Here is a 13,175-nt window from a genome sequence, read left to right as displayed (position 1 = left end):
TTGACAGTATGCAAGGTTAGAGTAAGGTATGGGTTAGGAAATGATGGCTTGTAGCAAAGGGTTCAGAACACTTATTTAGGGTCTTGGATTTGGGATTTTAGCTTTGATAATTTGTAACAAAATATTGGCAACACTCCTGATTAGAAATTAAACGGATATACCATTATTTAAGGGGAAAATTCTCTTACTCCAAACCTTGTTCCTTCTACATCAGCAGTCAACTCCTATTGATACAACAGAATTTTATTGATAAGAGATATCATTATTTCCCTGTTGCCACAACTATGGTAACACTCCTGAAGATGGTTTTCTCTAAAACTTGAGGACAGCTTATTTTTTGGTTTCTGTGGGTTTTCTAATGACTGGATAAATAAATTAGTGTCCAAAAAATAAAGAATGAATACCTCCTTCTTTTTTTTTCTCTTCCAGTTGTTGTTCCATTCAACACAAGTGAACTTTACCATCAATTAGGGAAACTAACATTTCTGTTTCTTCTAATTTTTTATCAAACATTTTTTTACAGAAAACAACTATAAAATTTTGAACTGAACCATTGAATTCCACATCTAAAAATCAATAGAATTTATGTCATTTTACATTTGAAAAAAAAACATTAGTAAATTGGTTAAAGAGGAGGGGACGGAAAATGGTCAAACAACAATAGAAGGAACTCTATACAACTTTCATCATTGGATGAGTCAGAAAAAAAACCTATCTAGGAAAACATGACAGATGCTATAAATAATGTTCTCAAACTGATTGAACCTACATTAAATCTAAAAAACAAAACAAGTAATAATAGCCTTCTAAAAAACAAACAAAAAAAATCCAAAAAATAAGAGCTACTAAACTGTAAATAATTATTCTAGTTCATAAATGAGCGCATAATTTATTAATTATTTTATTCCGAAGCAGGGTACAGTAATTTTTTGTTTATTTGTACTTTTTTAATGCATTTAAAATAGTCTTGACAGCAGGATGAAAGTAAGTAAATATGTTAGAATTATTTTGTTTGGTCTTTTCTTTTTCAATACCTTCTTATTGGATCCATTATGTAATCATGAAGGTCTTATTGTGTCTTGTGTCTTAGTGACAACTTTTTATATCATTATTTATTTATTCTCTCATATCTATAAATAGATGGTTCTGCAGTTAATGTCTTACATCATACAACTCTGTACTGTACTGTTCATGTAAACTTTCAGATTTTCTTTTTCTTTGGTTTTGAATCAGACTAAATTATAAATGAGCTAATGAATAATTCATAGACAATTTGTTTAAGTAACAGAAAAAAAAAAATGAAATATTGAAAACATTTGAGTGCAGACTCAATCAGAAATTTAGCAACTGGGTTAATTATTTTAATGAGGTTGACATTATAATATATAACATTATTTATATGAGGTTGTCAAGCAGATATGATAAGTAGAATATTATTGATCATTCATTACATGAATTTTATTTATTTATTTTACTTCTCAATATGCTGTTACGGATTAATAATGCATTATATATGTAAACTAAATAACAAAATAGGAACTTATTTATTATGTATTTTAAAAGTAAATACAGATAATTTATTTTTCCTTGTTAATTTTTTATAATGTTAATTAATGAAAGACAAATTTAATCACTTTTTAGATTGTAACATTGAATATAAAAATTTATAAATATATTTAAATTTAATTTTTAGCTTTGGCAGGTTTTTGGTTGTCTCCATTTAACTGTAACATTCGCAGATTCAAGTAGGTAGCAAATCCTAACCATACAACATAAGGTGCCATGAGCCAACCTGCAGTGTTATTTACTTTATTGAATGCAAGCGCACAACTTGCTGCTGTAGGAACCAACATTGCCATATCAATTAAGCTCTGAAAGCAATAAATGAATCAATGAATAATATATTAAACATAAAAACTAAAGATTCTTTTAAAAAAAAATATATATATATATATATAAATACCCCTTTGATATTATGAGCACCAAAGAAGATAGGAGTCCAAGCCCAATTCAGGAGCAATTGAGAACCATACAGGAACAAAGCAATCCTAGCATCACCTGATAAATAGTTAAATTTAATATAACTCATGATTCCTAATTTTAGGTTTTAAAATAACTTTTATTGTTTTACAAATAAAACATCATCATTCTTGTTATTACAACTCTTAAAGAATCCAGGCCTCCTGCAGTTTGGTTCACTATTCCTCTCTACTAATTCCCGTTGCAGTTCCCAAAGATGTACCTAGCATTGGCAACAAATCCATCAGTCATTTGGATTCAAGCCAAGCCTAGCCTCTCCACCACAGGTGTCCCACTTTTTTATAATAAAATACTATTTCAAAACGAGAAAGGGTACCTACATCTAAATGTTTTTCTCAGCATCAAAAAGCAAATCTGATCTAGTGTTTTTTCTTTTTCGAAGGTGGAAACTGTATATATAATTTGCATATGTGTATATATAATTTATATAATATTAATGATAAGAGTATATAATAGTATATATTATTCATTATAATAATGTATAAATATATATATATATATATAGTTAAAGATCAATCCTCTTCTGTAGAATATCGATACTTTATGGCCTTCTGTAATTAGAACATTTATTTTATATCTCTTTCTTTAGCAAAGGGCTAACTGTATTAATTTTGTTATCTTAATTGTTAGAGCTTCTAACATTATCGAACAACTAATTGTAAGATGTATATCAAAATTGGAAGTTATTTTTAAAATCAGAAGTTTGGACTATTAAATCATATATTATTAATCGTTAAATGTAAGATTCATGACAACAATTTCAGACCTCCTTGATTTCCAACCTGCGGAAATGTGATGCTTAAATAATCAATGCTCTTAGTAAATTAATTTAAATTTAAGTATTTAGATCAAGACTCTTCATTAGGCTTTGTTGAGGAAAACTGAAGAAAAAAATTTGGTAAATGCATTTCAACACAGTTGCAAATATATTGTAAAAATTTGTAAATGATCAGGTTTTGAGAACCTTGTTTTTGTGAAATCTCCAAACATAATGTCCCGTTTTCTCCATAAATAATACTATAACTTTAGAGCAGGTCCTAATGGTTTATAGCAATACTGTTAAAAATAGCAATAAACTGAAAAAAACACTTCTAATATTAATAAATTAAAAATAACTAAATTCAAGTAATAATTGAAATAAACATATTAAGTAAAAATCTGGTGTAGGGCGGGCATCACTCAATTTTCACTTACCACCCACCTATCAATATAAATTAATCCTCACCTGTTTCAGAACAGATATTGTTGTATTATGCACTGTGACAATACTTTCCCAAACTAATTTCGAATGAATCTATGCAGAAATATCAAAATAAAACAGTAAAATGTACAATGAGCTCTTAACTATTTATTCCATGCCAAATTATTATTAAATCAATATTGAAAACACTAATAATGATTTTATGATGTAATCATCCTGTCAATTGAAAGGCTCATATTTAGGATAAGTGAAATCAAAAAAGTAATTATTTAATAACTATATCTCAAGCAAACATTATTAAAGAGCATGAGCCAAGCCCTCCAGTTAGAACTCAGTTAAGGCAGACCTTTTATTTGTGCATTTTTCGTCATTCTCCCTTATTTTCTACGATTTCCTGTGCTAATTGTTATTTTTCCTAAAACCTAGGGCTTCAAAAAATATTTTTCATTTTATCTTCTCAGGTTAATAATCAATACCTTTCATAATTTATATTATCCATTTTCCATATTTTAAAAATACATTAAAATTACTAAATTGCTTAATTACTTATATGCTATTATGATATTACTTATATAATAATATGCTTAATTACTATTAAAATAATTAATACATTAAAATGCATAAAATTGTGAAATGTTTAATTATTTCAAACAAACAAAATTAAAGGTATTACAGCGCCTTGACCCATCAAGTGTCGGTTTTTGGATACAAATCAATAGCCCTTGCGCTGCATCCACATGTTTTGCGCTGCATCCACATGTTTGTTTTCAGTTTGCATTGTTTTAGAACTGACAAAGATAAATATTTCTGCTCTCCATGTGTTAAAGAATTTTCTCACCCTTTGGATTCAATAATTAACTCTTGTTTAAGTTCGTATATTTTAAAATGCCATCGATTCGGTGTAGAAACAGTGTTTCAAATCTTGTTAATTAACTTTAGCAGTTTATTTTTTATTTAACATAGCACAAATATATACCTATGAATACATTATATTTCTAGCTAATTAAATTGAAAATTTCTAAAAATAATTCTAGAACGACGTTGGAAGGTTATGTTGTACTATTTATAAGAACTTTTTTCATTTACAACCTAATTTGCTGATATTTACGTTTTCTTTCATTTCAATTATCTTTATTTTGTTCCTTGTTATAATGAGAATAGAGTAAATCGAATGTAATGGCCGAAAAAATTCAAAAGAACAAAATCAAGCATGTTTATTATTTATTCATCATATCACAAATATAGATTTATAAAGACATTCTATGTTTGGGTAATTAAATTTATAAATATCTGATAAAAATTATAGAATGAAAGTTTAATTTACAGTTTATGTACTAATATCTCTGAATGAATTTTTATCATCTACCTCCTACTTTGATAATATTTACGTTTCCTTTCATTTTGTCGAGTGTAAATCGAATAATAGCTGACAAAAGTCACAAGAACATACAAGTGTATAGATGTCAACGTTTGTTACTTCCTTTGTTTACCGAATATTTGTACAAGAGTTGGATTTGCGGGAGGTAGGAAGTGTGTAGATCCAGCAAAAAAAGAATTGGGAAATCAGCAAAAAATGAGATGTACAAAATTTAAATTCATGTTATTCTAACCTCATGGACTTATATATAAGATATAATTACCAGTACTAAATATAAAACAGAAATAACAGACTGGATACATACTGAAAAAAACAGTTACATTTTGGAAAAACCCACATTTACCCTTCTCCATTTCAACCCTATTCAATTCTGACACAAACCTGGAGTTAGTGTTATCACAGCAATGTAGAACACAATTGTGAGTAATGTTTGTAGTTATTAATCAAGACTATACTCTGTATATTGTACTTTTTAATAGGTAGTTGAAGAAATTCTTATCTTTCTTTTTTTAAATCGTTTTTTCATGACTTCAAACAATAAAGTTGCGAAACGTCGCCTTGATATAATTGTTTTATTGATTAATCTTTGAGAACATCAATAATAAGTATTTATTTATAAATAATTGAACGTAACTGAATATGAAGATGACCAGGGTCGCGATCAAGAAGAAACAAAATAATAGTTCTCAACCAATTATTCATTACCGACGTTTCGTCCCACATTATGTGTCTTCATCTGACTGATGTTATGAGTGAAGTTGTAAACAAGCGACTCAATGCTTAGGGTATTGACAATACCATAGGGTTCCTTCTTTACATCTTCAATGATCTGATAAAAACCTTTGTCAAAACGTCGGTAATGAAAAATGGTCTAGGACAGTTTAGGAACTATTGTTTTGCTTTTTCTTGTCCGCAGCCCAGACCATCTTCGTGGATTGAAAGGTACTTTAGATGAAGATATTTTGGAAATTCGGAATTTGAGTCCTGTAAAACCGGATACGACTTAGCTGATATTACAGACTATATAATTGTACATTTATTTACGGAGTTTAATCAGAATGGTTAGAAAACTATTATTGAGAAAATCGAAAAGTGTGAAAAAAAAGAGGCATTACCGATCAATCTATTGTATTAAAAAAGTAACATCTTAGACATACACAAGCCTCAAGTAGGTAATTTCAGTTTCGCTTGAGTTAGTTTGTCCCATATATGTACAAACTCTTTCTAGAGACTTGTTATTAGGAGACAGAGGACCTTAAAACGTGAATTTCCGTCTAAAATTCGGATTCGAAATTTCGCACGATTGCAATGCTCCCCCTTACTCTATATACCATTTATAGGTAAGTGAAAGTAAAAAAAATTAATACAAAGGATTTTGTGTTTCTAAATTTAATTAATTCATGTACCTTCAAATCCACCGCCGCTCTTCCAAACCAGAAAAGATGCATATCCCATTCCAGTATACAATGATGTCCAAGCTATGGGGAATACCCAGTTAGGAGGTACAAGCCTGGATTTTCTGAGTCCCTAAATTTTAAAATTGAAAGAATAATTAAAATGTACACTTAAATACAATGTAAGTTGTAAATAAAGATGATTTTCACTGCCATTAGCTAAAAACATGGCATTTATTTCATAAAGTCAAAACTATAAAATGTTGAAGGAATATAATGTTCTTTAAATAATGTTGTTTACTTCATGGAACAAGTCTAGTTTTAAAATCCTGGAGTTACTTACAGTTAATTTATTTTTTAAAAAATGATTAAAGTATTTGTTCCTTTACGAGAGTGAGAGAAGGTTTATATGACTGTAAAGCATAGGAAATGGTGCAGTCCACATGACTTGTAAAGTAAAAATATTAATCTTGGAAAGAATAAAAAAATACATTTGATCATAACCTGACATCCACTGACTATAAAAACTAAGAAACAACAAAAACGATTGCAGATTAACATACAATTGCAGGTAGGTATGGAAAGATTTGAGTCATGTATACTTACTTCATACCAAGGTTGTGTCGCTGGATACAATTTCGCACCCACTATACCTCCTAAATGTGGCAGGGCGATAGCCCCAATCATTGGTAATAAATCGCTACTCATGGTAAATGCAATTTGGTTGTATGCCAGAAGAGGAATGTTAGTGAGCCACACCTAAGGAAACCTTTATATTACCGTAATCTCCCTTCGATTGATGACGTATTGAGTCAACGATAAGCGAAATATAGTTATATAATGCATTATTATAAATAATGAAATTGAGAAGTATTAATGAAAAAGTTCTACCTTCTGAGATAACAAAGCTATATGCTGCATTCATAAATAAACTACTCCAGAACACGAAGCTGCATCTCATAATGGCAGAAAGAAAGCATCAAAGTTTAAACTCTTCTTCTGACACGGAACAGGAAAAATATTAAATGAAATACTTCGGTGTTGTTTTTTTTTCAGATTCTAATGAAATAAATAGATAGATTAGAGAGAAAAAACACTATATTAAATAATTAAGTAATAATATAATTCAAACTAAAAATGTTACTTATCGGAAGATTGTTGATTGACTCTGTGTAATATATAAAAGGAAGATAATCCGGGTGCGGTAAAATAAAACGACTCAAATAGTATTTAAATTATTTAATGTAAGCCAATGTTTCGTCCCACGTTGTAGGGCTTAATAAATGGAAGTAAAAAAAAAATGTTTCCTTAAAAAAAAATAGAAATGTTACCTATTTCTACTAAGGGTAATGGAAGGAGAAATTAATGAGCTGCACTTAGCTGTTTGTTTACGTATTTCAGATTCTGTTCGATATTTACATATCTGGAGCTATGTACTACCTAAAACACTTAGTCATTATCATTGTTACAGTTCCTTATTCTACTAATTCCAAATATATCCTGGACCTGGATTAATATTAATTTTAAATTAATTTATTTCAGAACTGTTTGTAAACACATGGTCAACCAAAGATGTTCCATTGTTATGTCATTATTTTAATATAAACTTAAAATTTATTTTGTGTAATTTAATAATGAATTATTATTATAATATGAATTAATCTTCTTTTTCTTCTGACACGACAGACCGTGGAGGTCCAGGGCTCGCAGGATCTACAATGGAAATACATCGCGCATTTCTTGATGAGGTTTTCATTGGGTGGGTTCATCACACCCATGCCTATTTTTGAGAGTGCCACCAATGGGTGAGTGCCAATGAGCTTACGGGCCTCACAAATGCCATGGGGAGGCTGTGAGTGAGTATTATGTAATTATATGTTCGAAAAATCCTGGCTAGGGCCGGGTCTTGAACTCATATCCTTTGGGTTGGTAGACAGGTGCGCTACCATGCTGCTACTTTCACCACCTAATATGAATTAATAATGAATTTAATAATTGTAAAGGGTACAATTATTAGGGTAGTATAGATAAAGTAGTTTTTTTTCCCACTTCACTTTCCTCCAGAAATGCTTGAGGACATAAAACTTTACAAGAGGCACTCCATTCAATTTTTGTTTAGATGACTGGATATTATTTCATGTTTCAGTTATCTTGGACAGCACAAACAAACATATAGGAGATAAGCATTTATCTTTTTCACGTGAACTACTTCCCATACTTCAACTTGGACAAGATTAAATCATGTAATTATACCATAAATTAACACTATTCTAAATTACTAAATTATTTTCATATGGCATAATTCTAATCAAGTAAATTTATATTAGGGATATCTGTTGGAAAACAGAAATTACGGACAGTCTTATTTAGGGTTGGTGTCCAGAGTCAACAATGCTTCTTAATACCAACCCCATAATCGGCACATTAGGTGAAGCATTTTATATTTTATAGAGATGTCTTTAATTAGTAAATCAAGAGAAAAACTATAATTATTTCATGCTAATTATGTTCATGATTATTGCAGAATTCAGACAATTTTTTGATAGTATTATGACAAATAGTAAAAATTATAATTTTTAAGTAGAAAATAAAATAATAATATTCAAAAAATAAAACAATAATTTTTATAAATTTACTAAAAATTATTTATGTTCAAAAAAGTTACAAATTGCATCATTTAATAGTATCATTGAATGAAGGACTTTTAATTAAGTGTTCCAAATACAAAAAGTTAAGTTATTATACTGATAATGGATGATGAGATTAAGAAATGGTTGATGTAATGTTACAGAAAATGTTTTAGTAGATAACTTCAATACTTGTAATTTGGAGGAACAAATCAATTAATAATTAACTTTTTTTTCTCTTTTTTTTATGACCTCTTCCTGGTCATTTCTTGCGTAGAGGGTAGGGTAACTAGAGGTAACCAACCTATTACAACCATGCCACAGAATCAAGTTTTCATTTCACCCTTAGGCTGGATTTGAACTGGTGCTGTTGAGTTGTACTGGTGAGGCATTTAAAGCTGACACTATGTGTTATGTTACATCAGCTATGTTAATGGAGGTCAGTTAAATGATTAATTGTTTAATTGGTGTCTATTTTAGAATCTTTTTCTCAGTAATGCATACTAGTTAACCATATTATCATCATACTCTAATATTTACAATTTGTTTATTTTAGGGATTATATAAGTATTTTAATGGATTTTTAAAAGTTTATGAAATAATAAACTGCTGATGAAAATTAGTAATTATTGTATGAACTGAAAGTAATAAAAAGTTGGTTTAACAATCAACTAAAAAAATATTTGTCTAATTTCAAATTAATTTAGGTATGCCAAGTGGGGCAAAATTTTAATTGAATCATCAACAATTGTTTTCTGATTTTTTCCAAGCATCAACAATTGTGAAGGATGAGAAATTCATAAATTAGAGATTCATTCCACTTTTTATCTCAGTTTTTAAACCAATTTTATAAATAGATTTTATTTATCTTTTTTATGGCAGTAGATATGTTTAATTTTAACCTCTTTTAGTCTAATCCTTTTTAATTGGGGTATTAATAAAATTGTGACTAGTCTTAAGTGTCTTGCATTTTACTTACTTCATTGTTTTGATAAAACTGAAGGAAAACAAAATAAAAATGTATATAAATAAATGTTAGTCTACCATTGATAAATCAAATATTAAAAATTTATAAATAATTTCTCTGTTACATAATTTCCATAAAAAGTTGTGTTGTTTACTTTCTTTGAAAAGGACAAGTACTTAAAAATCATCTTTGTCATTGTTATGAAACACATGACTCATTATTTTTCAATTACAACTTTATTAAGTACTCAGACTATACAAATGATTGATACTCCCAAAGCCTTATGTAACTATTTATGTAACATATAAATAATAAAGGATTTTTCATTAATTGTGCAATGATTCGAGAAACTGAATTGACATATTTTCCTTTGGGTTGGTTACAAGAGTAGTTCAGCTTTAATAACTGCTGCCTACTTCATTCTAGTATCATACCTTATATAACCAAGATGGATTGTATACTTCAGTTTTTAGCAGAGTTTGTTAAGATTGGCCAAATAAAATTATTTGTGTGTAATTAAAAAATTGGAAGAAACTTTTAGGTTGCTATATCATTTATTAATTTCTTTGGTAAAAAAACTTTTAATCAATACTAATAAAAAAAGAAAATCAGATTTGGTCTTGGAATAAATTATTTAATATATCTTAGTTCCTTTGGTAGAAAAGTTAGCAAATTGTACCATTAGAATAAATCACTTCTGAAGTATTTTATGTACGGGATAATATCTGAAATGAAATATTATTTTTGGAAATAAAATTAATGAAACAAGATTGAGTATGGTAACACTTTATAAATTGATAGAATATATTTAATTTATTTCCTCTCACATCCCCAACATTTAACAAGCTTGTAAGTACCAGGAAAGGGAGAATGGGCTATTGGACTGATTGCTTTCCTATTCTAGCCTAAGTGAGGTAATTTTTTTATTAATCTACCAAAAAATTAAAGCCAAACCACTGAGATTGGATGTGATTCGATGCTGCTTCAGACTGAAGAGCTATATGCTCGGCTATGACAGTATCAAATATCACATAAATTATGCTTTTTATTTTTTTAGTATTTAAAATTAAAATCTCAAGTTATTTAAACTTATATAACAACAGTAACCAAATGTGGCTCTTTTTGGAGTCAAATAAAATATGAAAGAGAATCAGGCTTTTCCTATGAATTCTTGGGAATTCCTGTTAGAATTAAAATATCCAGACTTAAATAAAGCTACTTGTTGTCTATTTTAGATTTTTGGTACATGTTGTGAATCTTTATACTCCAGAATGATGAACGAGAATTTAAACATCTGTCACAGTTGACCAATCAACCTCTTACTGAACTTCTGAGTCTGGATTGCTCATAACTAATTTTATTCCAAGTTTTAAAAACTTACCCAAAGAATGATGGTTGTTAGAAACTTTTATTAAAAAATATATTTTTATTTTATGTATTTGATTTTTATTAATTTGTTTTTGATAACTATATTTTTTATATGTGTTTTTTTGTTCTTATGTGAGTACTTTTGAATATTTGAGTACTTTTGAACCCTAATCCACAAATCTTGAAAACTATGATATTAATTTTTCTTTTTCATGGATACAAGGTACCCTATTGCTGATTGATGACCTTACAAACCTAATTTTTTTACCTATATATGGAATAGTAAGGGAAATTATTGCAATTGTTAAATATTTTGAAATCGAGCTTTCAACGGAAATTCATGTTTTTGTGAATTAACAATTGAAATTTTTTGTTCATAATTTTTGTATTTTCTGGTCTTTAGATTTTTTTTTAAAACATATAAATAGTGATAACTTCAACATCAGCCCACCAATATACAAATATGTTAGGGACATATTTGGTGTGGTAAGTGAAAGTAGTGTGATGCGTGCACTACACCAGATTTTGAATTAGTCTGGTAAATAGCAGTATATCCAAATAATTCTGATTTTAGTTAAAATAAAATACAATTTAGTGGTTAGGCCAAAATCGCTATCTTAGCATCATACATGACATGAGAAGAGAGGAAATTACTTAAATAAGAATAAATTGTATGTATCTATGTGTGGCTCTTTTCAATCAATGTCTTGATGTCTCTTGTCAATAACAAAAAAAAAAGAAGGATTGTGGCACTCTTTAGTCTCATGTGTGCCCACTTCTGTTACATAATAAGAATAAAAGTCAAATGTATATAATATATATGTTATATCATCTTGTATTATGTTAAAATATGTGAAATAGTGTTTTTAATATCCATAATCTGGTAGAAAACATCATGATCAAAGTCTTTACTAATAATGTGAGAATAATAGTACTGTGTGGAAATTTGAATCAATTGGTGTAAGATAGTATTTAGGGTGACAATTTCCAAATTATATTTTTTTTAACCACCATTCCAAATATCCCATTTAATTTAGGGAATAGGAACCTCATTATACGAAGGAGGTAGTTTAGAGTTTTCTACGGCTTTAACTAGTTCATAAGCTCTCTTGTTCCTTTTACAGTTATACTCTCTGATTGGGATAGTAGAGGTCTCAGCAGCAAGGTAGTATGTTCAGAAATGGATGATAATTGTTTTATTCTGAGCATCTAAACTAAAACAATAATTAATAAAACATGTGAAAAATAAAAACATATTTCCCACATTGTAGATTTTACTTACTCCTACCTAACCAATTTTACTTAGCCTTCCTGGTATTTGATGGAAAATTGATAAAATATTCTATATGGTTGGGTTAAATCTTTAAAAAGTTCAAAGTTATTATTAAGAGTTAAAAGTTGAAAGGAGTTAAAAAATTCAAAGTTAGTATTATGAGGTGAGGGTACCATAGAACTGATTTGTTCAGTTTTTACTAGTAGAAATTTTTACTGTTGAAATTTGTCATAGTCAAACTATGCTACTGTGGGAACTATTTAGGGGCAGGTAGGATAATAACCATAAATTAGAATTACCATCTGAAATTTTATTTCAATCATTTTTATGAAATATTGTAAACAAAATAGCATAACAATATGCAACATATTTTAGTTTGGTTTTTAAGTTATTAGTGATTTCTCTGAAAGTTTATATTTTTAGCAAATTAGAAACGTTTTGTCAGAAAGTAACTATTAAAATATTTTCTTAACCATATTAGCACATATACTGAATTTTTTATATTAAATAATAATCACATTTACATACTTAGAAAAAATTAAGTGCGATAAATACCTAAAACTTTTAACACAACTTAGTATAAGAAGTTTTACAACAGATCTTCTAGACATAGGTATTTAAAAAAAAAGCTCAGTATATGTATGTGATTGATTACACAGATTTAGAAAAATTGTTGCTTATATTAGTGTGGGTGTGAATGGCTCATTGGTAAGGCACTGTACTAATAATGTCAAGGACCCAGGTTTGAATCCGGCTGTGGCAGACAATTATTTTCTGTTTCACTGTAGGCTCAGTCCTGTGGGCCTTTATTCCGAGTGTTAGTAGAGACTCTCTATCTGGATAACTGTGGTGGGCCATTCTGAACATTCTTTCTTTTTCACTCCTGAGGGTTTTGGCAGTAGTGTTTTCTGTAATTTGCCCATTATA

The 13,175-nt window shown here is 28.8% G+C and overlaps 1 protein-coding gene and 1 long non-coding RNA gene across 3 annotated transcripts in view; one reads left to right on the top strand and one right to left on the bottom strand.

Moving 5' to 3' along the window:
* Window positions 1-1,525: 1,525 nt before the first annotated feature.
* On the bottom strand, window positions 1,526-6,949 carry LOC106677982 (translocator protein). Its single transcript, XM_014416222.2, has 5 exons — window positions 6,905-6,949; window positions 6,620-6,772; window positions 6,026-6,146; window positions 1,964-2,058; window positions 1,526-1,871 (listed from the first exon to the last, which is right to left on the bottom strand). The coding sequence occupies exons 1-5, from the start codon at window positions 6,932-6,934 to the stop codon at window positions 1,683-1,685; spliced, it is 588 nt and encodes a 195-aa protein (XP_014271708.1). The 5' UTR covers window positions 6,935-6,949; the 3' UTR covers window positions 1,526-1,682.
* A 661-nt stretch (window positions 6,950-7,610) lies between these two features.
* The window catches only part of LOC106677980 (uncharacterized), an 8,055-nt gene continuing 2,490 nt past the window's right edge, over window positions 7,611-13,175 (top strand). Inside the window, exons 1-5 of one of the 2 annotated variants that reach the window (XR_001342680.2) lie at window positions 7,611-7,869; window positions 8,160-8,256; window positions 8,341-8,441; window positions 8,918-9,079; window positions 10,843-10,999. This is a non-coding gene — a long non-coding RNA (uncharacterized lncRNA). Of the gene's footprint in view, window positions 7,870-8,159; window positions 8,257-8,340; window positions 8,442-8,917; window positions 9,080-10,842; window positions 11,000-13,175 lie in introns of those variants that run through there. The other variant, XR_001342681.2, reaches the window with a different exon arrangement.

This window comes from Halyomorpha halys, unplaced genomic scaffold, assembly GCF_000696795.3.
Source record: "Halyomorpha halys isolate HHAL.00 unplaced genomic scaffold, Hhal_1.1 Scaffold116.1, whole genome shotgun sequence".
In the NCBI taxonomy this organism is placed as follows: Eukaryota; Metazoa; Arthropoda; class Insecta; order Hemiptera; family Pentatomidae; genus Halyomorpha; species Halyomorpha halys.
The sequence above is the reverse complement of the archived record's forward strand: the minus strand, read 5'-3'. Positions and strand labels throughout refer to the sequence as shown.

Excerpts from the sequence above, each read along its gene's own strand:
- LOC106677982 (XM_014416222.2), bottom strand. The coding sequence starts at position 6,934 with ATGCAGCATATAGCTTTGTTATCTCAGAAG. Across the intron at positions 6,773-6,904 it reads TAGCTTTGTTATCTCAGAAG|GTGTGGCTCACTAACATTCC; the intron begins GTAGAACTTTTT and ends AGGTTTCCTTAG. Across the intron at positions 1,872-1,963 it reads GTGCTCATAATATCAAAGGG|AGCTTAATTGATATGGCAAT; the intron begins GTATTTATATAT and ends TATTGCTTTCAG.